This window comes from Corvus cornix, chromosome 7, assembly GCF_000738735.6.
Source record: "Corvus cornix cornix isolate S_Up_H32 chromosome 7, ASM73873v5, whole genome shotgun sequence".
In the NCBI taxonomy this organism is placed as follows: Eukaryota; Metazoa; Chordata; class Aves; order Passeriformes; family Corvidae; genus Corvus; species Corvus cornix.
Window position 1 is genome coordinate 5,902,208 of NC_046337.1, and position 23,036 is coordinate 5,925,243.

A 23,036-nucleotide genomic window follows, 5' to 3' on the forward strand; every position below is an offset into this window, starting at 1 on the left:
AATAACATACATTTTTGACTTCTGTTCATTAATACAAAATCCTGGTCCCCACAGCCTTACATCCAGTAAGCCCACAGCACATACTACAATATTATGGATTTTCATTCTCACTTGTTTCTTTATACCGAGTGAATCAATCAAAGTCTAGTAACCAGGCACTGCTGTAAAATTCTTCTGCACAGTGTGAGAAGGTCATAGCCTACAACCTGCATTTTGAGATATTACATTCCTGCAAATAACAATTAACTAAATACAGGAGTTGTACTTTTTAATATTTTCAGTTAAGTGGCTCTATTAACCTGCAAGTTTAATGTCATTTTTCTGAGCTAGCACATTAGGCAGCTCATCCTTGCTCATGCAGATACTGCCCTGGAGGTGTTGCCTCAAGGTAGGGAGGCATAACAAGATGGGAAAGGTCTCAGAGTTCACAGGCTCATGAAAATCTGGGCATAGCAGCAATACACTGAAAAAACAACAGATTTTCTTCTACAGAGCAAGAGGCACCTCCAAAAAATTATCAGTGTTATGCAGGTTCTCACCTTGTGGGCTCTCCTGGCTCTACACAACCATTTGCCCTTCAATACAGTGCAATGTCAAAGAGGGGAAGTGAGAAACCAGGGGCAGACCCACGTCTGTTCACTGCCTGATTAACTTCCAGCCAGTCTCCCCCAATCAGGTGTCACCTGCACCCACGCTCCCTGTACAAAATCAGCAAGACAATGTGTTAATCTATTGTCTTTGAAATTGATGTGCGCTTGGGCAGGAGCAAAAATCACTCTGTAAGAGCCTTTCCGTAGGATGTAATCAAGCAACAGAGTATTTTTTTTTATACTTCCTCTCTTCTGCTAGCAGGGTGCATAAAAATGATCAGCATTTGATTTTGAATGAGCCTAATGATACAGAGACACTTTTACAGGTGACGCCTTCCTAAGAAATGTATCTTGCGAAGGCTTTATAGAAGGTTTTAGCAGTAGCTGGCAAAAGCCCCAGAAACCCATGACTTGAGCACTGAACAGATCTCCTATTAAACACACTCATTCACAGACAGGGAGATTTGTCTGCATGCATATAAATTTCTATCAATCCCAAAGCATTTTACAGTCAATCTCAGAACATGTCACACAAAAAAATCAAGCAATATTTTATTTTCTTTGCAAAGCACACTATCAATCTCCTCTGTTAGCCTGGCCAAGCATAATGGCATGGGCTTGCAGACCAGAAAGGTGAGATCCTCTCCTTCATGCCACAAACCAAGCAAACTCTCAGGGTTTCTCAGTTTCCCATTTCAAGAAGCACCCAGAGGGAAGCTGAGTAAAGTCCAAGCTATTACCTCCGAGCAGTTCCCATTTTCCTCAAGCAAGACTGGGATTTTTTTATGGGGAGATGAAGAGGAATCATTAAATCTTACATAAAAATTACAATTTCAAAGCCAATAAAAGCCAGTCGTGGAGACCTGCCCAGTCTCTGTGCAGCTGAGGAAATTCTCTGAAACAGCAATCAGTACAAAAGCCCTTTCAGAGAACAAGAGCAACTGCTCTTAGTTTCTAAAATATGAAAATGTACACCGTATGGGTGTAATTCAGATTTATTTCTATATATAACTGTAATTATTGTAACAGGACTACGGAAAATAGCAACAATTAAAAGAGTAGTAGTGACAATCAATAATACCACTAATCATAGTTAACAATGACCAAATCGATGATCTCTCAGACACAGAGAAAGCACAACATGCGACCCTCTGCACGCACAGACTGAGCAGGGAGGATCCGCAGGGGCTTTTTTTTTACTTTTTTTTTACTTCCAAAACCTGGGCTGGAAGCTCTGGCCATACCTGGGGCAGGGCTGCAGCGGTGCCTTCCCTCCTGTGCTGCAAGCTTCCCTCTCTTCCAGCTCCGGGCACGGCTTCCCGGCGCCCACGGCCACGCTCCGCACGCTGCGGCGCCGGCTCCGGAATCCCGGGGTGAGGCTGCCCCAGCCGCAGCTGCGCGAGCAGGGGCTCCATGGGGACCACTCGGATGGGGCACAGTCCTTGGGGATGACACAGGACTTGGAGGTCATGGGGACTGGGTCTTGCAGGCAGAGGCTGCGGTAAGAACACAGTACAACAGCTGAGAAGGTCTTGCTTAATAAACTTCTTTTCCAAGCCAAACTCCCCAGGAAGACATCCATGGTCATTCAACCAGAAGATCTACATCAACACCAGTGCAATGGAGATAAGAGAAGTTCTAATGCAGGGTACATAACACATTTCCAACGAGCTCTGGGTGTAAACTTGCATGCTGAACAGTTTGTAAATAATGTATTGCATTTATCTTGGGTTAAAACGGTGCACAAGGCACTATATTTGCTCCTGTGTAGTTAGAATTTCACTGTTTATCCTGTATGGAAAATAAAATCCAAGCCCAGGAGAAATACTGCTACTGGTAACCATTCCAACATCCCACACACAGGACTAGATGTCATCCATCCATCCATCCATCCGCACATCTTGCTAAGCAACTCTGCTCTTTTAAAAGACAATTAGTCCCACAGTAAGAAGGTCTCGGTTCCGTAAGGCTGTTACCAAATGTGCTGTCAAACAAGGTCAGAGGGTTTTCCAACCTGACAAATCACCAGAGACCCAGGAATGTTGCAACTGAGGCTGGATTTTGGGACTCAGTTACTCCTGCTGACATCAGGACATGATCTCATTCATTCTGTAACACATCGAGACATCGCCCTAGGCCAAATACAATGGCAAACCAAATTCTAAGGGCTACCAACTGATGAGATTTGGTATCAAGATACAAAGTCCCAGAATAAATTTTTGAAGAGTTCCAAAGCTGCAACATCTTTTCACAACTTAGCAAATATGGCAAATGCAGCAAATACTTTCGGGAAAAGACAAACCTTCAGACTAAGGCGCACATCCTTCTTTGCTCCTCCACTTCCGTCTCAGCCAGCTAATGGCTCTCCTGCTCAGAAAGCTGTTCTGGTGGAAGGTGTCCTGCCCATGGTAGAAGGGCTGGAACTGTCTGATATTTTAGGTCCATTCCAACCCAAACCATTCTGTGATTCTAGAAGGTCACCTCTCCTCCCCCAAAATGGGAGAAAAACCTTTCTTTTCTCAAAAACCTTGGACAGGTGAGATAACAGAGTAGTAAAGGATATACTGAAAGAGGACTGAGGGATGAGCAGAGGTACCCCTGATGCATCATGAAGGACAGGATGGGGCAAGAAAAAAGAAAATATCCAGAAAAATGCAATCACCAGGAGAAAAGAAAACGAGACTTTTTGACTTCTGCATAGTGTTACATGGACAATGTAAACTGGCCTCTGAAATTAAGACCACACCTGATGAACTCAGTGTGAACTCTAATTTTTCTTCTCCAGCCTCCAGCTGCTTGTGGTCAAGCTTTTGCCAACTGTAAGGAGCAAACACAGGGACACTTAAAAGGTGTGAAACCCAGAGCTGCTGCCAGGGAAGCAGCCACTACCTCTCCTGCTATTACTTACAGCACAGTCTGACCAACCTACCTACCTCCCTCTACAGAAAACAGACTGGGGCAATCATGTCAGGATTGCTGGGCAGCCTCATGGGGGGAGCAGAGAAGATAAAGGGCATTCACCTGCTTCTCTACTCTAGAAATTGATCCCCTTTTCATAAGGGTCAACAAGAATATTCCCACTGACACACATCAAGTTTGACTAGACCTTCAGCCACCAGCAAAATACAGCACTTAGTGGCTTCTATTTGTACTTCAAAGTAAAAGAAAAAAAAGCTGTAACAATTTTTCGTCTGTTTCTTCAACCAGAATAAAACTTAGTAATCTCACAGGTGCTGTGAAGATGAATACTGAGGTGTATTTAAACAACTTCAAAAAGTACAAACAGTCTGTGATGTAGCCCCCTCAAAATGAAACTATTCTTGCTCAGAATTGAAAAATGTGTCTCATTTCTCTATTACAAGTCAAATGCACCTGATTGCAAAGCTGTCTCTGGTACAAAACATCAGTGCTATTGAAGCAAGGTCTGAAAAGTAATAATCTTACATATGTATTTACTAACCCAGGGATTTTGAGTCTTTTTGGGGAACATTAGGTTAGGTGCAGACACATGAACAGTCACTTTATTTCCCTTTCAATACTTTTTCAACAGGGGAGCCACCCATGCCACAACATTAACAAGAAAGACTAGTTCCTGATTTTGAGTAGATAAAACAGTAGCACATAAAAGACACTGTCCTAACTGATGGTACCAGAAAACTCGAGTTTATCTAAGAACACAGAATGGGGGGGTAACTGATCTTACATTTTAAAAAGTGATCCAAACTCCCCATTCAGATACAGCACAAAAAGCAAAATCCACTTTTGGGGTTGCACCACTGCAGAAGAGATTTTAGTCCTGCCTGATCTTTACTGAAACACCAAACAAAATGTAGCCTTTAAAAATCTGGAGTCTTCATTCAAATGAACTTTGCCAATCCCAGTTCTTAGCCAAACAATACCTCCAATAACTCCCCTAATGGCTTCTCGACAACACTCTGTCTGGGAAAGCCATCCCTGCCCAGAAACCACCCTTGCATTGGCAAAAGCCTTTGCCAAAGGCTGAATAGCTGTTTCTTTCCCCGAAAATCCCCCCACTGCTCCTGCTATAAAAGGCAAGATGCTAACTTTGTTGACCTCAAGGTGAATGAGACATGGAGCTGGCAATTTCCATCCTGCTCAAGTAGGCTTTTGAGGGAGAATTACAAGCAACTGCTGAACAGAAAGAAAATTAATTAACTTGTACCTACTCACTCAGAGGCTCCAAGTCAAATTAATAGTGACACCGAGCAACACAAAGACAAATGTAAAAACACTCTTTTGCATGAAATTCAGACACAGCCTTTCATGTCGGAGATGTATTTAGGATGATCTAATACAGATAAAACCCAGACCTTCGAGACACTCACGGATCTGAGGCTGCAAACCAGACACAGATTTGTGCTGCTGTGGCTGTATCCAAACCAGCAGGGACAGGAAGGAGGTCTTGGGGACAGGAGGTACTATATCAGCCCTGTTTTTAAACTGATTTTCAACATATTAATGTCTCAGGTTAGATCTTCTACTTGGGGGTCGATCTGGTAACTGTGATATAGTAGAGTACTTACACAACTGATGCTTTTTTCTATGTTACATGCTTGGATTGACACTGTAAAACCACAGGAATTGTTTCCCAGCCCACGCTGCAGTGCCTGTGGCGTAGGATGGATCCATTAGTGAGCAGCCAGCAGCAGCACGGAGCCCAGCTCGCTCAAGTGGCACAGTGCCCTCTGAGCCTCTTGTGTGCTGAAGGGCAATAAACCACTTATTAGAGAAACACAAAACACTAAACCAAAGGAAACCTACTCATGCTTCTTTCACACTCCCAGAGTCCTGGAGCAGAATAGCAGAGGAGGAGGGAAAGCAGCCCTGGTACCACCCTGACTGTGCAGCTCCACATCCCCATGGCTGCGTCACTCCATGGAACAGCACTGCCTGTCTCCTCCATCTCCAGGCACACACACACCCATAAGACACAGGATTTGTGCAGCCCCGAGCTGAACCACAGCATCTTCCTGCTCTGGACAAAAAGTAACTCACCAAAAATAGCACATTTTCCAACAGCTCGGTGCCTGTGCTACATGCCCTGCAGTCACAGAGCCATCACATCCACCACACGGGAATGAGTGGGAACAGGTCCATCAGCTGGAAAAAGGAGCAACACCACCCAGGAGCTAAGCACCAGTAAATCAGATTGGGCACAGCACAGGAATCACCCCTGGATTCCTTTCCCAACCATACCATGGCATTCAGAACCACAGGTGAATGCATTTCCTTACATTACAGGATGAGACAGCTGGTTGTTGCTAAACCTTTCACTCTGAAAGGATCATCTGCAAAGCAATTGGACACACTGAGAAGCTGTCACCGTGGCCATGCTGCTGGTACAGAGCCAGCATCAGGAGGACAGGGTACCATTTCCAGGCTCTCCCCCAGGATGGCTCCTGGGAAGTGTCATGCCTGACCAGGGAAGTCATGTTCAAACCCTCATGCTGCAGAGCAAGATAATCCTGAAGTGAGCTAAGTCAACAACCCATTTCCATTTTTTTCTCTTTTTTAGCAGTGTCTCCTATTTTGTAATGAAGGACCTAACCCTACAGGCTGCTGGAACACACACTACCTGCTCTTTGCACTCAACCAATAATATTAAGGTCTCATAGCGGATAGAGTCTTGCCATGTTTCCAACAGCATCAAAGCACTTATTTATTTCCCTCAGAAATAGGCAATCAATGTTAACAGGCACACTTTTGAGAATTCCTAATGTATTTTTAGGGTCCTCAAGAGCTGCCAGGGCTATTTTGGATACCATATATTCAATCTGTGCAGCAGAGGTTTGTTTGGCAGAAGAAACATCAGCCCCTTCTGCACCAGGGTGGGGAAGATGGGGAATATTTGCCTGCCGTACAACTGACCTGAGGGAAAGGGAACTGGGAACCCAAACAAGCATCAGAAAAGATGTTTACATTTTGGTGTTTCCAGAACCTAATGCACCAGATCCTCTGTTTTAATTAAAAATAAATGCTGGCTTACATTTGCACTACCTTGGCAAGCTCTGAGATCTTGGGGCTACAGAGGCAGCTGCCTCCCAGCACAATCTGGGAACAGGAGGAAAAACACAATTATTATTGGATACCACTTCTAAAATCATCGAACCACAGAATCATTAAGGTTGGAAAAGATCTCTAAGATCCTTGAGTCCAACTATCAACCCAGCACTGCCAGGTCTGCCACTAAACCGTGTCCCCAAGTGCCACATCCACACACCTTTTGAACCGTCCCCTGAGCAGCCTATTCCAATGCCTGACCACCAAAATGTTACTCATGGAAATGAAAGAAGCCATCACTGCTCCTTTGTTTCTTGTGCTTTTTAAATAAAAGGAAAAGAAATGAGAGGCAAAACTTTTGAAAAGAACATTAGAAAAGAAAATATCTTTCTTCTCCAACAGCTCAGGGACTTGTTTTCAAGCCTGAGCACTGAGGCTTGATTCCGACATCTGCCAGGAGGAATGTGAACATAGAATTCCTCTCCCAGATCAGAATCACAACCATCAAATAGCATTTTACAGCACAGCATTTTCACCTCCAGACTGCAGAATTTTGTATTCATCCAGAGAACAGAAGAATGTCAACACTGGAACTGCAAACACTTTTTTCCTAAAAATGTACAACAGCAAAGTGGTTAAGCACAATCCACTAGGAAATGGATAATGGAAATTTAAATTACAGAGGCAAACAAAAGAGTTGAATGCTGCTTCACCTCTGCCTTGACAGATGGGTTGTCCCATGACTGAGTTTGACCTGAATTTTCACTTCAAAAGGCAAAGTAAACAGAAACCCAAATCCAACTCTATTATATCACTGTTGTCATCTTACACACTGAATGAAGAGTTTAAGAAATATGTACATAAAAGAGTCCTAATGCAAATAATAATAATAAAAAAATGCATTGTAACTGTTTGCTCCTGACTTTAACTTCTCAGTATGCTTAGCTGAGCACACACAACAGGTTAGAAAATGGGGTTAAATTTATTTAGGATTTCAATGTCTAACTATGCACATTTATTTTACTAAACTGCAATTTAGTGTCTAACCTAAACAACTTTTTTTCTTCCCAAAAAAAAACAAACAAACAAACAAACAAACAAAAACAAAAGGAAGGAACTCAAGTGCCTTTGTCTCACTATTCTGTAGATTTTTAGAACTGTGACAAGACAGGAAACCAAAAGGAGCAGAAGTTCTGTCACATTCATTTCTTGCATCATTTTCTGAGATTTATATTTTTTTAATGCATGGAAGTGCTTATGTTTGAATCTGTTATTGGATGTAAGACTTAAGGCAAAACTGAAACATTTTTCTGAACTAAAATGAAACCTGAATTCTATCTGAAATTGTACAAAAAAAATTCCAACTTTTCAAATAAAGTCTTTAAAAGGTTCAAATCAAATCTGTAACACCATTCTATTTTGATGTTATTCCTTTTATTTTCATGAATGTAACGTTTCTACACCAAAATCGTTTCTGAGCAAAAGTGGACCTGTCTCGAAGCCTATTGATGTTCTGCTGTTCAATTGTTGTCATTTCAGGTGTTTTCAAAAAGGTCTGTCCCTCCCTTTCCTCTTTGTCCCTTTTCCTTCCCTTTTGAGAAATGTGGAACCTCCAGACTAAAAAGATACTTTATCAAAAACATCCCCAGCTCTGTTTCCCTGACACAGCACACCCAGTCTTCCACAAGCTTATGCTCCTCTCCAAGTAATTCCTATTTACAACCCTGCAATCAGACACCAGTAATTTAAACAACCTTGGTAATAAATTAGGCATCTTTGCCATTTCATTATAAATTAGGAGGCAGGATGAGGACATGGCCCCTCTCGTCCTGGTGGCCCTTGGTGGTGGTTAGCTGACCACTCCTGTGGCCTGCAAGAACTGGGCAGCAGTGGAAGACAGGTGATGGCCAAGCCCTGGCAGACCAGCAGCTCCGAGCATGCTGTTAAAGCACATCTTGGGATATTCCTGTCTCTTGCCTCAGTTTTCCAGAAGTTTAATTTACAGTGGTGCTTGCATAATAGCAGTGTTAGAAATGGGAAATGCTGGCCAGGAAAATGCAGGAGCACAAATAAGGCACTTCTTTGCTGGTTTACAGCAGACACTTGGCTGCCTGCCAGTCCCCACTACAGGGTTATGCAAATGCATTTACTCTTCTTTATCAGTAGCCAAAATATCATCACTGTTGTAAAGCAACATCTGTAAGATCGGCCTGCTCTTCAGAAGAATGGCAGCAAATCTGCTGCACAACAAAACGAGGAGGACACTACCAGGGGATGCTTAAAGGGAGTCATTGTCAGGAGTATTTGATATCTGTGACACTCCAGCCCTGGAACTAAACACGGATCAGATTTTGGGCTGGATTTTTAGCTTTGAATTTTAGGTCCAAAAGGAGACAGGAAAAGTGTGTGAGTGTCTGGATGCTGTAACATGACATGACCTTTTCTCCTCTACTCAATCAATGGACTTTGCTCTTGCATTTGGAGTAAGAGTAAAGGACGGGTCAGGCCCAGCTCTGCAGTAAAACTGAGACACAAGCTCAGCAGAAAAAGAGTGCCAGGAGGTGGCTAACAGAGCTGTACACTCCCAAAAAGAGGGATAGATCAGCAAAAAACCCAGCAAGGAACAAGGTAGAAGGCCACTTGATCAGGGATAGTCACTAAAACTATAGCTCCCAGCACCCTCTGCACTGTCATCCAGAAATTCAAGGTATAACACAGAACAGAAAACATTCATAGAAAGTTTCCTTTTCCATTCTTAGAGCAAATCTAGCAGTGATTGTGAGAGGGCAAAGCAAGTGAAATTTTAACAAAATCAAGATCCCCCTCCCAGAGCCTCTGATAAGGAATGAGATACAAGAAGCAGGAGAAAGCTTACAAGTGTTGACAGACATAAACCTGCTGCTGGTCACACTGTGGAATAAATCACAAGTGACTCCATTAAAGCCAAGCAGCTACATGAGCATAAAATCTGTATATTTAGAATCAGCATATATTTAGAGACGAGTAATAAAGTCAAGATGTCAGAAACTGCTGGAACAGTTCACAAAGCCTGACTTTTTTCCAGCTGATAAAAAAATGCTCCTATCTTGGCTATGGGTGTAATAGGAGCAGGCAAGAAAAAGGTTAGAATTCATATTTTCACCTCAGTATGTGTGCAAAAACACTGCAGAAATTAACAGGGGTAGAGAATTGGATGTAAAATAACCCCTTCTCTCTGCTATTTGAGTTTGTGCAGGTGCCAAGAGCTATGGATTACTGAGAAACAGATTGATTTCTGAAAAATTCAAGATCGGGATTTTTCAAGAACTTCTAATATCCTTGAAAAACAGAACACAGTAAGATCTCCAGAAATTCTGACTTTCTCAGAAGTCAATCAATTCATCATTCATCTTTAGCTACTGGCACCTGCCCAAATCCAACCTGAAGTCAAACAGCAGAGCTCAGCTTAAATTTAAATGTGAGAAATAGAAAGAATAAATCTTTCCAGTATTTGCTGCACATTACTGTAACCTTCACATTTGAATTACAGCAAAGCAACCTATATAGACCAAGAGAAATCATTAGATAAAACATTAGATAAGGACAGAAATCAACAACCTCTATCAAAGACGGGCATGCCAGTCACCTACCCTGTACCAGCACCCAAGTTACACCCAGACAGGAAGGCTCCTCAATAAGGATGACAATCCCAGGTTTACTCACTGATTTCTTTCCAAAATATACCTTCTAGCATATTCACAAGGCCAAACTTTTCAGACTTATTTTATCCTGTATTGATTTGTAAGAATGAAGGAGTTTAAGCTGATGCAATCTTTGCCTCTTCTACCAAACATATGCAGTACATGACTGAGAATGAAACCTCCCACAGCCAGGGCCCAGCAACAGCACAAAGTGATATATAATTCCATTTCTTCAAAACAACAACAACAAAAACACCAAACCAGAAGAGAATTATTAAAAATATAAAATGTATTAAACAGTGTCAAATCGTAGAAGAATGCAAAATCTTCAACATATGCTAGAAAGGAATTAAATCAAGAAAAAGTTCATAAAGAAAACACATTAAAAACTCCATCTAAAACTCAAGAATGGGACTCATTCACTGTGGTGCTGCCAGGCAGAGCCAGCGCTCCATCACACAAATCCAGTGGGGATGAAACAGAGCAGGAACCACCCTTACCTCAGCGCTGCATGTTTTCCATCGCTCCTTACACACCTGACCTGCCTGGTTTGGTAGCCAATCTCCACCTCCCCGGCATGGTGGTGGGGATGAGAGCCAGGAAGTCCGGATGTGCTTCGCTCTCCAGAGTCCGAACCCAAATCCAGCATAGTCCTCTCCGCCAACCGCACGTCTTTAGGATGGGGCAGCCGGCATTCGCCCCACGGGCCCACGTGGAGGCTGTAGGTGTGCTCCTCCTCCCCGAGGGGACAGGCAGGAGCTCCACAGGCTCTGGATTCCGTCAGATTGGGGCACGGGGCACCCCCGTAGAGCGGAGGGGCGATGACCGCCCGTGTCCGGTGCTGCAGGCTCTTGGCGCAGCCCGTGCCGCACGGGGACCAGCCGGAGAACTGGGACACGACGCAGTCCCGCGGGCAGGGCACCAGGCAGGCCTGCTCAGCGGGCGGCTGAGGGGTGAAATACTCACAGATCTCGCTGGACACCACGGTCCTGTTCAGCTTCTGCAGGCAGCGGACGCTGCGGCGCTGCAGCCCGTGCTGGGCGGTGACACAAACCTCGGCTCCCGCCTCAGCACCCGCAGCGGGGACGAGCCCACACCTGTCCCATCCCGAAACCTCCCACTCGAACAGCTCCAGGTGCCAGTCGCAGACCTTAAAGCACCTCCTCTGGCTCTCGGGTTTGTCCTGCTGGTCGCAGTTGGCGTGGAACGTGGTCCAGCCCTCGGCGTGGGTGCACCAGACGGCCCGGCTGCGAACGCCCCCCGAGCCGCAGTCCCCGATGCAGCGGCCCCAGTGACCTGCAAGAGAAGGGGTGGTGAGAAACGCCATGGAATGCTCCCCCCACGGATCTGTCCTGACACCCGACAGAACACTGTACAGTCACAAAACCGTAAAGTCATAGAACGGTTTGGGTTGGAAGGGATCTTAAAGATCATCTCAAGATTCCAACCCCCTGCCACGGGCAGGGACACCTTCCACGATCCCAGGTTGCACCAAGCCCCGTCCAACCTGGCCTTGGACACTTCCAGGGATGGGGCAGCCACAGCTTCTCTGGGCAACCTGTGCCAGGGCCTCAGACCCCTCTGCGTAAAGAATTTCTTCCTAACATCTCACCTAAATCTCGCCACTTTTAATTTAAATATGTTCCCCTTTCTCCTATCACTATCTATCTGCCCATGTTAAAAAATATGAATCATATATAAAATATAAGCCATATCCTGTTGTGTATTAAAAAGCAAATAACTACCAGCTGGTCCCTAAAATTGGTTAAATTCTTCCTAAAGGCTGCAAGTGGCTTCTCCCAGTGCACTCACATCACTGAATCACTTGGAGAAATTTGGGGAAAAGAGAAAATGCCTCACAGTGCTTCAAATTAAAGGCAAGCCTTTAATTTCTGCAGCACTAAAATTCATCCCAAATGAATATTTAATTTCATTTGTACAAATTAATATAAAAATGATCATAAAAGAACAATCATCTAATAGGAAAAGAAAGTCAAGTTAGATAAGAGGAAAACAGTCTTAATAGAGCAATTAGTCAACGGAATAAACTGCACTGGGAAGCAGCGGAATCATCATCCAAAGGGATAAAACAGTGAGGATAAATACATGAAAATAATCACCCTCAAGACACACTGTCGTTTCTACTTGCAGCACGTGGCACTATGAGAGGTGGCAAAGCCATCATTCAGAAGGAGAAATTAAACCAAAATAATACCCAGCAATGTCATTTTCAGTTCTGGAGCACATGAACATACTGAAAGCAATCAGACAAGGCTAAATAGGAAGATTTGTCTGTGAAAATATTATTCAATAAAAATCCACCAAATCAAAAAAATAATGAGGGCTATAAAGTACAAAATTGCTGGCAAACTGAAGAGCAAAGGTAGAGAAAAGCACTCAGGCCGAATCTTAACTATTAAAGGGATTTTGATGATCATCTCAAGGGGGTGTTATCTCATTCCTAAGTTTAAAAACTTTCCAGTACCTCATAAAAGAGCCATTTTGTTCAGTACAAACATTGCATACATAATTCTTGCTTGAAAATACACTGCAACTGCCCTATCTTTTCTATTTTTTCAAGGAAGAAAATGAACTTGCAACAAATAAGTCGATTTATATTAACCAATGCTACGGCAGTCAATTTTTTTTTAAATTGGTTTTAAAACTACCGGAATCAGTTACATGCTCATTCTACAAAAACAAACACACATAAGAACCAAAACCAGTTCCATAAGAGCTGCAAGTATAATCCCAGGTATTTCGTTCAGGCGATGGCGGTTTCGTTGGAAATCCCATTGCTCTTTCTCCGTGAATAGAGGAGTTGATCCTCCAGAGACAGGGGCTTGACATTGTGTAATGAAAACTGAAAATAAATAAATAAAAAAAATCCTGATCTCTTTTTATTCTTAGGAAAGGAGGGAAAGCAGATAGGAACTGGATATAGCTGAGCTGCTTTTCCAATAGATCCCATGTTCCTCCTGCAGGCGTTCCTCCTGCCCCATCCTCTAGGCCAGGGCTGCAGCTCTGCCCTCGGTCAGGCACCTTCTGCCGTGGTGGACAGGCTAGGGCAGGAGGGGATTGCAGAGTCCTCAGGGTTTAGACAGCTCCAGCTTTTGCTGAATCCCTCAGGATATGTGCAAAAATCTTTGTCCTTTTTATGCCTCTGTTTCACACCAAAAGGCATCAGCCCAAGGTAAGGACTCAGTCATGACAGGTACCTTGAATGGGAAAAGGCAGCATCAAGCTCTAGTGTGCTCTACAAGCTGTCGTACACTAATGACAGGCTTCCAGCAGAATCCAGTGTGCTTAAAGATGGAATAATAAAAAAAATATAATCTTTAAATATGCTTTTGAAGTTCAGTTACAGGGAAGAAGTCCATTGACAACTTCAACTTTCATCCTTGATACTTCATCTTGATCTAACAGAATATTCTTTTCTAATGCCACCAAGATTTGAAACCAGGTATCAGATTATGTAAATACTGCCATCTAAAAATAATAGTCAAAATTCAGACCCCAAGACCTGGGCGGCTTTTTATTAACAGAGAAGAGCAACAGTGATTAAACATCACAACATAATTGTATCATGAACTTACTTATTTCTGTGCAGCACCTCAGCAAAGACAGTTTAGTTTTTTCAGATGTGGAAGTTTCAATACAGGAAAAGTTTCATTTTCACCAGGTTTATTTAAAGCAAAAATTCAAGAAAAATATTATTTCCCTTCAGCATTGAACAGAACAGTATTTTACTCATCAATAGGACCTTGAAACACATTACACCAATCAAGAATTTACCACTTCTAAAGATAGTGAATTGAATATAAAATAGCATTAAACCCCCCCATGGAGAAATGCCAAGCCATTGTGGCACAGGAAATCGTTCAATCATCAAAGCCACCACTGCTCTTTCCCTACTGCACAGAACTTGTCTCTTTAGTACTTTTTGTACACTCCTGGGTGCTGCTCATGCACTGCTCTACTCATGAACAGCAGAATTAGCACTCCTCACATTAACAGGACAGAGAGATGCTCAGCTGAAGCCAGAAGCAAGAACTGGTCATTATTTAATGTCAGATGTGAATTTAGAATGAAAAATTATGGAAAAAAAAGTAAGCAAGAACTTGTAAGTAATTACACTGTCATTAGACACATTACAATTTGCAATTATTCCCTGGCAAACATGCTAAAAACAGAGCCTGCTCTTGGCATAGCAAAAAAAGAAGCATGAAAAATAAGGTTAAAAATCAGATGCAAAACTCATTACTAGAGATTTTTTCACTTCCTGACAATCTCCACAGGATGTGGCAGTAAACTTATCCACAATGTTTCACTGCTTAGTTAAATATCCTGTTCAGTAGCTTAAATGAGGAGAAAGCTGTATATACTTCCTAGTCAATAGTCCGCTTTGTAATTAGAATCTAATTATTTTTAGAAGGCTCATGTTAAATTTACACTTTTTTCAAAATATATCTGAGTCAATTAAAAGAAACATCTCACCACAATGTGAATTATAATATTAACTATGTTCTAAGCCCACTGGAATTCAGGCATCAGAAGCCTGATCTTCAGAAACAGGCTTTACAACTCCCCATCTAGAATGGAAGGCCACTGGTAATTAAAGAAGACTAAATAAAACAAAATGAATTTCACAGTGATCTGTCTATAGAAAGTACAAAACTATGAAGAAAAAGGATTGGTTGTCTGTCTCCTATCTATTGTAACCTAATCAGATAATGGGTGGATGTTTGACCCCATCACAGCACGACACAGATGGGAGAAACAGACTGTGGATGTACATGGAGACAGGGAGGCTCCAAGCTGGGTGTAAGGAAAAACCTCACTGCTGTGAGGATAACCCCGGGAACAGGCTGCTCCAAAGGACAATAGAACCTCACCCTTGGAGGTTTTCAAGATCTGACTGAAAGTTCAACCAGATGACCTCCCGTGGTCCTTTTCAACCTGGGTTTCTCTGTGTAGGAGCATCTAACTGATAGCAAGGCTTTCTCCAGCAGGATGCAAAAGAAATGTTTTTCACTAATAAATACCACTGAGATCTGGCCAAGTACCAATTAACACACAACAGCACAAGTAAATCCATTAGTCAACCAAGCCAAAGAGAACTTCAACCAAATCACTATTTCCAAAAACAAGAAGTGAAACAAAACTAGCTGGGCTTGCAAAAAAATGGTAACAGACTGTGGGGTGTCTTTGTTTACGAACAACTGTGAACAAAGACATCCTACTGTTTCTTCCAGGGCATCTGTAACACTACAAGCAATGACATGAAAGGGATTAATAAATCCAGACAATCAAAGAAAAAAGAAAATCAAAGCAAAATTACACATTGTTGTTTGCCATCTTTCATCAGCCAGAAAGAGCTGTCCTATCACCCCACACAGCTTCTCTAACCCCTTTCAAAACATGCAATAACACAGCAATTGGAGTTTATTTGATGCACTGTGCACTGCTTTTTTTTTCCTGCCTTCAAGACCTACCTACAACTGCACCATAATTGTGTCTGAAAGGATGCAGTGACATCTGCTCTCTGACAGACAGGTCACACACACGTAAGGCAAGCAGGCTATACACACAATAAGTACACTTTACAGACAAAATAAAACACCACAGAACACCAAACTTAGAAGAGGAATCCCAATAAGAGCTGCTTAGTAATTATGTTATTGCTTAATAAGAATTGCTAGAATAATTATGCTCTGTTTATTGTGATATTTTAGCTTAACTGAAACCATTTCACCATTGGTGAATTCGTTCAATAGTAAGCATCTCCCACAATGACACTGTCCCTGTTGCTATGCACTGATTTTCAAACTTAGCAGAAGATGACCAATCAGTAAAATAGAATATTGTGTTAGTGATATGTATCAGATAATAGATATGCTTCAGTGAAGGAGCACTGGAAAAATTAATGGACAACCACTGGAATAGTCCTATTTTCTACACATTTTTACCTTCTCTTTCAGTTAAAGTATCAAATTTAGGAGCAATTGTTCTAGGCCTGAACAACTTGCTTTTGAACAGAATCTCCTAATTCTTACCCATCATAACAGAGACATACAATTCGTTAATGCCAGTCTGAGGAGTAACTCCAACACATGTGATGTAACTCCCCAAAATCCCTGCAGTGACCACTTTAATTGAATACTTCTGCTTGAAACATCCCATAACTCCTCTGGATGTCATCCTTCCACCAGAGCATGGTTAAGGGAAATGCGAAGCTCCAACTCAGCCCCCGTGAATTCTGAGAACAGGTAACAACTGACTCAGAGAACACATGAGCCTTATTCCTAATGGCACTACAGCTAATTAATCTACACTATCAGTAAGAGACAAAAAATAAATTCCACTGAATGTGTTTCCTCAGAATAACTGGTTGTTTTATGAGAAGTTTTTATGAGATTTATGTAATTTTAATATAATTTTATGAGAATTATGCATGTTTTATGAGATTTGGACATATATTTATTTCTCATAAGCCAAAGCTGTTGAAGATCATACAAACTACAACAGTTTCTTGTAATATTTTTTTCTTGGCATGATACAAAGGCATTATGGTTCTTGGAGCATTATGCCAAGAAAAGTAATTATAAAGATTTAGATAAGGATGCTACAATCAGATCTTTTCTTGCAGACTAAACAGGCTAAAATCTTTGGAGTCTAGGACACCAGATCTGGGATGTTTCAGTATTTTATAATACAAAGTAATGTTAGTACAGCTGTAGTTGGTAGAACTGCCCATTCCCTTGCTTTCTGAAAGAGCCCTCCTGTCTCCTTGCCCTGCACCTACTGCATCATCTCAGCCAAAATACAGATTATTTCCCTTGCCTATCCTTAACTGTCTCAATTATTTTGCTATTTATTATTAACAGCAATTCATTAAATCCCTTTGTACTATAATCCGTATGAAAGATTCTATACAAAAGACTATTGTTCTATTTGCAGTGTGTCATACAGGGCATAAAAAATTCCTCTGATTCCTGGGATTCATTTTAAATATCTGCAACACTTTTTTAAACTTTCATGACCTACACAAATGAGCAATTCAGCAGCTTAGTTATTCATTTTATTTTAGATCTGAATAAATGTGAAATTTAGTGACTTACAGCCATGCAGCAGTTTGTTCCAATTTTACATTTCGGGTTTTTCCCTTATTATCTACATGCTGTAACACTCAAGACACACTCCAGCAAGAAAGACATTCTGCAGCAGAATGTAATGAACACTGCTGTTTATGAAAATGCAGTGATTTACTAACCCCTTGGCAGTGGAAGACAGGACTTCCCAATATTAAGAACTAATGTAAACGGCATTAGCTGAGCTACTCAATCATGTGCCCACACCCTGGAGACAGCCCAGGGAAAAATATTCTTTCCTTTCAACTCTCAATTAAAAAATAGAAAAATAAAAAATAGCCCCACACATTCCAAAACATTTCTGTAATATTCATCCAACACATTTTGAGGGTCTGTGGGAAAAGGTTTCTTGCACTGACGGCAGTGGATATTAGGAGATGAAACCATAATGTATATAAGCTTACGTATTCAAAAACAAAAAGAATAAATAGATGTTATCAACAGATTACAACTGTTAAGTTGTTTACTGCATATGAGATTAAAACCATCTCAGTACTGGACTATAAATAGCTATAATCAAACTCTGGCCTTTTTGGAATTCCAAACATCTATGGAAACCAATTCTGTTTAAAACATAATAGCCTTTGTAAGGTGTTCGTAAATGTAACCTTAAGAGCAGAAGTGTTTCTTCAGTCACTTCACCTCGACTCTGGGGTTTGTAATCCCCAATAGGAAGTGTTATTTCCCAGTGGAAAAAAAAAACCAGAATCAACACAGGACAGGTTACACAGCATCTACTGTAACATAAACCACCAGTTTACCAGTGGGGACCACGGGGAAGTCATGGGCATTGCTGGACACCTCTCTCAGCAGCACCTTCTTCTGAGCCCCCAGTGATACTTAAATCTTTTCTCCAGTCCACAGGAAATCTCAAATCCTTTCAAGCACAATGAAACAAGAAGTTGAGGAGGTCCACCCTGATATTTGCAGGGAAGCAGAAGGAAGAGCGAGAGATTTGTGAATGGGGTTATTTCTTACCTGCCTGCAGGAACTGGTTGATTCGGAAGTCTCTCCAGTTGGATACAGCTCCTTGCACCACCACTTTCACACCAGCAAGCTTCACACTGGATTTTTTCTGCTTTTCCCATCCCTTGCCTTCCCCTCGCTGCCCTTCACACAGGCAGTCACTCTGAGATATTTTTCAAGCATGCAGAGCCCAGGTTTCACCCTATGCCCATGTTCTGCTAACAGCCCAGCTGGGGTACACTCAGCTCCGGAGAGTCCACCTCATCTGCATCTCCACATGGAACCTCAGCAACCACCACCAAGATCATAAAATCATGGAATGGTTTGGGTTGGAAGGGACCATATAGATCATCTCATTCCAATTTCCTGCCATGGGCAGGGACACCTTCCACGTAACAGTAAGTCCTGTCCAACCTGGCCTTGGACACTTCCAGGGAAATGGAGCAGCCACAGCTTCTCTGGGCACCCTGTGCCAGGGCCTCACCACCCTCACAGGGAAGAACCCATGCAGACAGTGAAAACTGGCACGAATGGACTCCTGTGGGAGCCACAGCAGGAAATTGCTGTCACAGGTTCACTGCTCTGAGACAAGGCCTCGGTGGGACAGCTGTGGGGAGGTGCTGGCAGCAGTTCAACCTCTGCTTATTCGAGCTCCAAGACACACAGAGAATTCTTATTTTAGTCCTGTAACAATTCACTATCTGCAAACACCAAAGATAGAGCCCAACCCTTCTTCCAAATTGTGACAACTGCAGTTTCTAATTTTCTTACTCTTCCATGAAGCTTAAATTACATTTGTTCATTGAAATAAGAGCAAAATTAAAAAATTGTTTCCAAGAAAAAGTTGTGAAATAATACAGCTATCTGCACACCTGCAAAACCTTTCTGAAGTATCCAAATTTACTTCAAAAGCACATTATCACAGAAATACATGCATCCCCCTCCAGACATCACTTTAAGGGAGAACTAAAATTTTTCTGCTCAGCTTCATCCTGTTTCCAACTTACATATTTTATAACCCACCACAGCCCAGAAGCCCACAAACATTTGCAGCTGCTACAGAGATCAATATGTGATGGCAAAGGAATCGAAATCCAGAGTTGCACATCGAGGTGCTACCAAGTCTGGCTGAGGTGAAACAGAGGAGCTGCTTTACCTGTCCCTCAGCCTCCTGCAGAGCTGATGTGCCCGCACCTACAGATGTGTCCTCCTGGGAAAGTTCTCCAGGTGGAACCCCTGGTGAGCCCCACTTGGAGCAGCCCCTGTCCCCTTGCTCTGGAGCAGAAGTGGGGCTGCCCACAGTGCTTGGAACAGGAAAGGTAAAATACAGACAATCATGTACTTCCACAGAAATACCTTCTCAACCATATGGGCCACTCATTATTCCTAATAAACATTATACAAGAACTATACAAGGGGCAGGAGTCCCATGGAGTCCAACTGCTGCTAATTAGTATTTCTGCAAAGGTGGAGAACACCTATAATAACAATTCCCTGGCAACAGCATAATTAATTCATGTGAAAAGTACTATTTTTATACATGTGTATGACCAATTCTATAAAAACTGGATAGAGGTTATTGCAGAACTCTACAAATTGCTTTTACTGGGCATTTTCACTTTATTTACAGTCTATATTTAATTATCCTCTTTCAATTATTAATAATTAAATTTCCATTTACTCTGGACACTCCATATGCTTGAGGAAAAGTGTTTTGGAAAAGCACAACTCGCAATGTTGTTTGGAAATAGCTGTGCAGGAATAAACCAAAGGAGAAGCTATGCCAAAATTTGGAATATAAGTGTTCTCCAGTAGTAAATCTCCTTGTCCCACAGATACTGGGAGCACTGGCTGCTGACTGAAGGGTGGCTGAGCTATCTAAGAGGGACAAAGAGCTCCAGTTTCCAGTGCATAGCAGGGTGAAAGGCTTTACAGTGCCAGTGGTTTTCCCTTCAGGAAAGAAGGACAGGTATATAGCACATACTAAAATAAACAAAACAAACAAACCCAAAACCAAACAAAAAAAAATAGCTAAATCCAGTTCACAAAAGTTCACTTTGGAGGGGGGAAAAATAATTAATGTAATAGGAAAGCAAGAACAAAGACATTAATGTCTTAATTGAAATAAACTCCCATCACATCATAAATTCTGCTTCTTGACAGCAGAACAGAATAACTAAAATGCTTCCGTTTGCACTCAGGGAACATGATCACATTACCTCGTTCAGGCTTGCAGGTGTAAAGATAAGAAAAATCTTGGGAATCTTGTGCCAAGAATTACAAAATATAACTAAGCACATCATATCTGGACGAGTATGTGAAGAAAGAAAAATCTCCATCCCATCTGGAGGCAGATTTTGCCAGGCATCGTTCCAAACGACTGCGCATGCAGGTAAGTGAGAGCAAAATATGGTCAGATTAAGATCCGAACATCAGGCCAGACAGTGATCCAGGGGTCTTATGAAGGGGTTGTATTATCCCATGAAATTTTCCACTAGTTTTACTTTTTAACTTAGTTTTTTTCCTTTTCCAGCTGAGATTGATTCCATGGAGCAAAAGTCAGTAATGCTCTGAGGATAAACAGAGAAAAGAGTACCATAGTTTGGGCCACAAATCTGTGTCAGGCCCAGGAGCCCAAGAGTTGCAAGTCCTGTAGGGTGCTAACCCACAGACCAGGCTGGGAACGAGCACATTTAGGGGAAGGGGCAGAATTTGGGATGCATTTTTTCAATATCTGCACTTCTGAAATAAAGAAAGCTGACAGCAGAACATCAGTTCCAGTAAGTTAAAGATGGAAGTGTTCAAACATCAAACTGCACCCTAAAGTTACTTAGGGGTCAGCCTTACCGGACTGGTAGGTCTTTGCTACCTGTTTGGCAGGTGTTTTGCCCACACTATCTTGAATTTATAGTGGTTTTACATTTCTGAATAGTCTTCATCTACTGCTGAAATCCTAACAGATGGAAACCCTTACTTACATTTTCACAAGCTTCGGCACAGGGGATCAAACTACCTCCTCTGAGATGTTTAAACAACTGATAATACATGATCCTGAGGATGGATTTGGTAGCACAGCCCCACATTTCTTCCAAAAACCACTACCAGATGTGGCAGGCAGCATTCAGGTTTTCTGCTGGAGCTGTTTGCTTATCAGAGATGAACAATTTTGAACATGGAAATCAGGTCACTGTTGCCATAAAAGATCTCACGCCCTGACTTTTTGAAATAAAAGAAGGGTGACATGGGAAAGTATCAACTACAGATGCACATATGCTGTACATGTATTTCACATCCAAACACAAGCATCTGCTATCACAATGTTAGCCCACACTTAGAGACTGAAGATTTTTTAGAAACAGACGTTCTTACACATAAGTAATCATTTAACAAGGTCTCGGAAAATGCAGCCCTTAATAGATGTAATTAACAGGTTAATGATGTGCATAGCATGCATGCTCTCAAAAGCAAAGATTTTCACATTAAGCTTGTTTCTGTTTCACAGAAGCAGCTTTCTGTAGAATATCTGTGCTAATGTAATTACACATCTGGCACTTCTGCTGCTTTCAATTGCAGAGATATTTACAAACAGTGCTAGTAATTTGCACAAGAGCATCTATCTGTTCTACTGTTTTACACTACAAATAAAGATATTTGCATGAAAATCCAACTGCAAAGAGATCTCTTTTGTACTCCTGAGTGGTTCTATTGAATATATAAAATGATCATTTAGCCTGCACAATAAATCTAACACTTACACTAATGTCATGACTGCCTGAGATGCCTGAATAAACTAAGCGTGCCTCAGGTTCACCTTGATATAAAGGGGTCAACTGAAAAATTTAAATTAAACATCAGCTCTGGTAATCATCTTTGGTCCACTGTGCCACCACATGGCAAAACTAATGTTTTAAAATATAATTTCTTGGCTATGTTCATTCATCATCCTCACTGTAACTGGGAAATGATCGAAAACCAGGCTAGAATAATGGAAATCCCATATTATCTCTACCAGTATTGTCAAGATAATGCAGTGGTTATTAATTTAAATACGCCTCAAAGAACTATCACAACTTCAAACACGATTCAAGAAGATAAAAAGCCATTCCTGCCTCAAGCTGCTTTCAGTTCAATTTAGGTCACAGTTAGGTTCATCATGATAGCACCTGAAATCCCTCAACTTACTAAATATTGACAGAAGATGTTGCTGCTCCAGTGTTTAATCAAAGGAGAGGATGAGCCCGAAGTCCTGATGGGTGTTACTGAAAGGAGATGCTATCAAAGGAACCTTCCAACACCTCCTCCAGCTCAGGAATGGCAGAAAAGATAAGCCAAGACAAATATACCTTTCTTCTTTGTATGTTAAGGCACATCTGATTAAGAAAAATCATAAATTATTTAATAAAAGGAAAAGGATATACGTGTGAAAGTGCATAATGTACATAACTGATGTCAAATATGTATGTACACACAGACAGACATATATATATGTGCTGTGAGATATTTATATACAAATTATCCCATTTTGATCACACTTTGGAATCAATCAGTGTTTTCCTGCTCAGTCTATGTTCCAACACACCAGAAGCACATGTAAAATGTCATGATTGCCATACCATGGGTGCTGAAAT

At 41.7% G+C, this 23,036-nt stretch overlaps 1 protein-coding gene across 7 annotated transcripts in view; it reads right to left on the minus strand.

The window, feature by feature from the left end:
• THSD7B (thrombospondin type 1 domain containing 7B) overlaps window positions 1-23,036 on the minus strand; it is a 299,357-nt gene that overhangs the window by 181,581 nt on the left and 94,740 nt on the right. For all 7 annotated transcript variants that reach the window (XM_039555302.1, XM_039555304.1, XM_039555301.1 and 4 more), the window contains exons 4-5: window positions 10,792-11,587; window positions 1,835-2,086 (exon numbers count right to left, since the gene is read on the minus strand). In XM_039555302.1, the coding sequence (XP_039411236.1) occupies window positions 1,835-2,086; window positions 10,792-11,587 (1,048 nt within the window). The remainder of the gene's footprint in view (window positions 1-1,834; window positions 2,087-10,791; window positions 11,588-23,036) is intronic.